Below are 3,906 nucleotides of genomic sequence, written 5' to 3'. Positions count from 1 at the left end.
TAGGAGTAGCCGATACAACTTGATGATTAACGGAAAGACCGCCGGTGAATAGAATAAACGGACAACGACATCGGCAAAACAAGTTCCCAGTTATAGATCGTAACCGACCTTTCACTAACATCAATCAATGGTAAGTTCAGTCTCCCTCGATTACCCTTACTTTCAGATAATTATCCGCTCATTCCTTTTTTTTCAGTTGATACGAAGTTTTTTGTAAATGTGCTATTATTGGGGATTTATTTAAGGCTAATAGTTTTTCTTACTGGATTTGAAACCCGACATTATTTGGTATTGTTTTCGAGTGTTTTAGGTTTCACATTCTAGGGTTTTGACTGACTCTGATTTAAGGTAAAATTTAAAGGCCCTTAATTTAGCTAATTTGAAAATGATTGACTATAGAAAGTAGGTAGTTTTGATTGGTTTTTAATCCTAATATTGCAGTCTCATTGAATGCGGATTAATAGTCGTGGAGGAGTATTAATTCGTTTGCACATGTTTGATTGAGTTAAGGGTAAGACAAGGACCCGAACTTTACAAGTTTTTTCCGTTAAGGACCTCAACGATTATTTTTTTCCGTTAAGGACCTCAACACTAACACCGTTAAGTTTCCGTTAAGTTTTCAACATTAAAATAGATTTTAACAAACAATATCCATTATCATTCATAACAATCAAAATTAATTAAGACAAGGACAACATATGCCCGTTAATCTTTGTAAGTTGTAACATAGCAAAACAACTAAGAATGGCAAAACTTCATCTGAAGACCTGATTACAGCTTATCATTCATTTATCAACTAAGATGCAAAACATTTAAATTCCTTGCTAACAGCACGATATTCCTCCTTGACCACCACCTTATTCTTCAATTGCTCATGTGCCTCTCTACAATCATTTTCGAGCCCAACTCTAGAAAAAAAAGGCGTCAATTATTGTTTGAAACATACTCCATAAATAGCAAAACTTCTCTGTGAAGTGTTTCGTAAGGAGTAAAAAAGCCTATAAAAGACCATATTAAATGGACATCATGATATTATAAGCGACAAATATAACGCTACCTGCAAAGTGCTGCTTGAAATACATTTTCTTCCCCTTGAATCAACAAAAGATGGAATGTCATTGGATACAGAGCTAGTTTGAGACTGAATAAATGTGTCAGCGCCTTGCATTGCGGTGATGCCGCGTAATGTTTGTTCACCTTCAAAGTCGGAATAGTATGCTACTTGTCTAGCCTGTGATTACATCTCCAAACAAATGGTTATATAGGAAAGGGGATGGTTTGTATTTTTAATAATCCATATTTACAATGTCAACACAAACTAAGCTGAATGCTAACAATGAAATACGACACACGCTTGTGTAAATCAATCTCAAAATTATGCAATCATTTAAAAAGCCTATTATAAAGAAGATGAATTACCTGAGTAGCTCTTTGACGTCTTTGCGGATGTTGCGGATGCAAATGTGTCTCTTGAACAGAATTTTCATTCTTCTTGTGTTTAGTTCTAGCATCAATTATCTCATCGTCATCTACGTCACTACCGTTCTCATCATAATCAATCTCATTTACAGGTAACTCATGTGACACAGCAGTTTCATCCTCAACATTTAAACTAACTAAACCAATATCTTCCTCAAAATTCTTGTTCATTTGAGGCCTATTTAGCAAGTCAGTAAAAGACATGTTCATTTCCATCTCACTCAAACCAAAGTCATTCATAATCTGAGAAAAGTGAAAAACGAAGTCACTCATAATTCCAAGTATTTACATCATCAGTAAACACCAAATGAAGTTATGATTGTATACTGTACTCCAATCTATATAGCATAGACTTCAGAGCACATAATCAACAATTTAATCACTTTAAAATGATAATTTAGAATATTTTACAACACATAAACATCAATTTAACATAATTAATTTAGCATCACAAACATAGATTGGGATAAAACAATATAAAGATTAGACCTTTAAGCATACTAAGAAAAATAAATAACTTACTTGTTCACTGATGAATGAATTTTGCCTGGAAATTGAAGTATTCAATTTTCAATTTTGAAGTGCTTATTCTGCTTCAATGGAGAACGAAACCCTTGTTTTGCTTGAAGGGTTTGTGTGATTTTGCCTTTTGGATTTCAAAATATGATTAGAATATGCCAAAGCACACTCCCACGTGTTTCTAACTTAATAATTATTTGTGGGCCTTGTATAAGGGTAAGGTAACGGCGTTAACTGAGTTCCTTAACGGAAATAAAAAATCGTTGAGGTCCTTAACGGAAAAAAATTGCAAAGTTCGGGTCCTTGTCTTACCCTTAACTCCATGTTTGATTAGTATAAATTCCTTTGACATAGTTGGTGAATATGCACTGATCATGTTCTTTTATATAATCTGTTCATCATTCATTCTTACATAATGATATTAGACATCACTGTAATGCAAAATAAAATAAAAAGAAAGATATGGTCTACTGTAATGCAAAATAAAATAATGGAGCCCTTTAATTTGTTTGATTGGGTTGCTCCACGATCTTTGGGATCAAAGTACCTTAATTTGTTTAAACTACCAATTGTTCTCTCCATTTGGAAGCCTTAATTCTCGAATTCTCTCCATCTCACCATCTAATTCCTCTGAATTTCTGCGCAAAAAAGTAACTTAATCGTGGGAACTCAGTGAGTAATGCCCTTCTCAACCATATAGAGATATGGGTTTTTAATGTAAGTTTTCAATTCAATTTTCATAATCACATTTCCAGAAATTGGTTACTTTTTCGACGATTTTGTTGTCCAGTCTAACATGTCTTTCATCTTCGCATCTCTTTAAAAATATTGAATTCTCTTAAATGATCGACTAAGGTAATCAATTCATTATTGAGAATTCATGATGTTTATACGGTTATTTGATTTATCCCCTTCCTCTAACTGATAGAAATTCAGACTGTAGTAATTTGTCAATTTTTTTTATTTCAAGTTAAATGTCAATTATTGAATCTTAGGACAAATATGGTAGATTTGTAATGAAGGGTCGTGATCTAACAGGTCTTAAACTCAAATCTCTTACTTTTCACACTATTTATAGTTAGCCTTATAAGAAATCATCAAATACTATACTAACTTCATACTTTATATAGGACTGTCATTTTATCTTAAGTAATAACCATATTCGATTTTGAATTTGCTTCATACCATTTGCTAACCAAGTTCAAGTGTTTGGGCTTCGAAGTTCAAATGCATGAATATGTACTACCTTATTATTTAGCCTATGTTTGAAGAGTGCCGACAGCACAGTCTTCGTATTTGCCATGAGCAGCCACCATGTGTTATAGGGATGCCTATCCAGTGTTTCATTATAGGCATGTAGTCGGTAGATGATATATTTGTATGCTACCATATATAGTAATACAGTTATACGGCTGCTGGACGATATGCTTGAAATGCGTTTACCCTGCTATGGCGGTGATATATATATAGCGTTCTATATACATAATAATATTAGACATCCTAGGAATGGAGTTCCAAAACTAGCTCCAAGTGGTCTCTATAGCAACCTGCAGCTAAACCCGTTCTTACTCCGTTTTGTCTTATTCGTTTGTTTACTTTTGATTTAAATACCCCCCACAAAGAATAAAAGAAGGTAAAAAAAATGATTGAGACGGAGGTAGTATAACATATTTGAGGTGCCTATTACTTATAGTGTGTGCTAGGATACATCATTAAGAGGGAAAGGAAAGGGAGGGGTAGAAGGAAGGGGAACTGATGAGTAATGTTTTTTTTGTATTTGGATATAAATTTGTCTTCAATTCTTTACTCATTTGGAGGGATTTTAATTTTTCTTGGAGGATGTAGAAAATCAATTTTCCTACGCCTGCTACTAGTCATGGACAACTTTATATCTGTATTTCAATGGCC

At 33.6% G+C, this 3,906-nt stretch overlaps 1 protein-coding gene across 2 annotated transcripts; it reads right to left on the bottom strand.

The window, feature by feature from the left end:
* Positions 1-635: 635 nt before the first annotated feature.
* LOC141627213 (uncharacterized) lies at positions 636-3,298 on the bottom strand. Of its 2 annotated transcripts, XM_074440606.1 has the most exons (4): positions 2,002-3,298; positions 1,420-1,722; positions 1,058-1,231; positions 636-908 (listed from the first exon to the last, which is right to left on the bottom strand). In XM_074440606.1, exons 2-4 carry the CDS (start codon positions 1,717-1,719, stop codon positions 891-893), a joined length of 492 nt encoding a protein of 163 aa, XP_074296707.1. In that variant the 5' UTR covers positions 1,720-1,722; positions 2,002-3,298; the 3' UTR covers positions 636-890. The 2 variants fall into 2 exon arrangements, with proteins under 2 accessions (XP_074296707.1, XP_074296706.1); XM_074440605.1 differs by lacking the exon at positions 2,002-3,298 and having other exon boundaries at positions 1,420-1,955.
* Positions 3,299-3,906: the final 608 nt, after the last annotated feature.

The sequence above is a fragment of the Silene latifolia genome, chromosome Y, assembly GCF_048544455.1.
Source record: "Silene latifolia isolate original U9 population chromosome Y, ASM4854445v1, whole genome shotgun sequence".
In the NCBI taxonomy this organism is placed as follows: Eukaryota; Viridiplantae; Streptophyta; class Magnoliopsida; order Caryophyllales; family Caryophyllaceae; genus Silene; species Silene latifolia.
This window is presented reverse-complemented; position numbering and strand designations above follow the sequence as displayed.

Bases quoted from the DNA above. Each gene is read 5' to 3' on its own strand.
- LOC141627213 (XM_074440605.1), bottom strand. From the start codon at position 1,752: ATGAGTGACTTCGTTTTTCACTTTTCTCAGATTATGAATGACTTTGGT. The intron at 1,232-1,419 runs GTAATTCATCTT...ATGTAATCACAG, and splicing joins GACGTCAAAGAGCTACTCAG to GCTAGACAAGTAGCATACTA.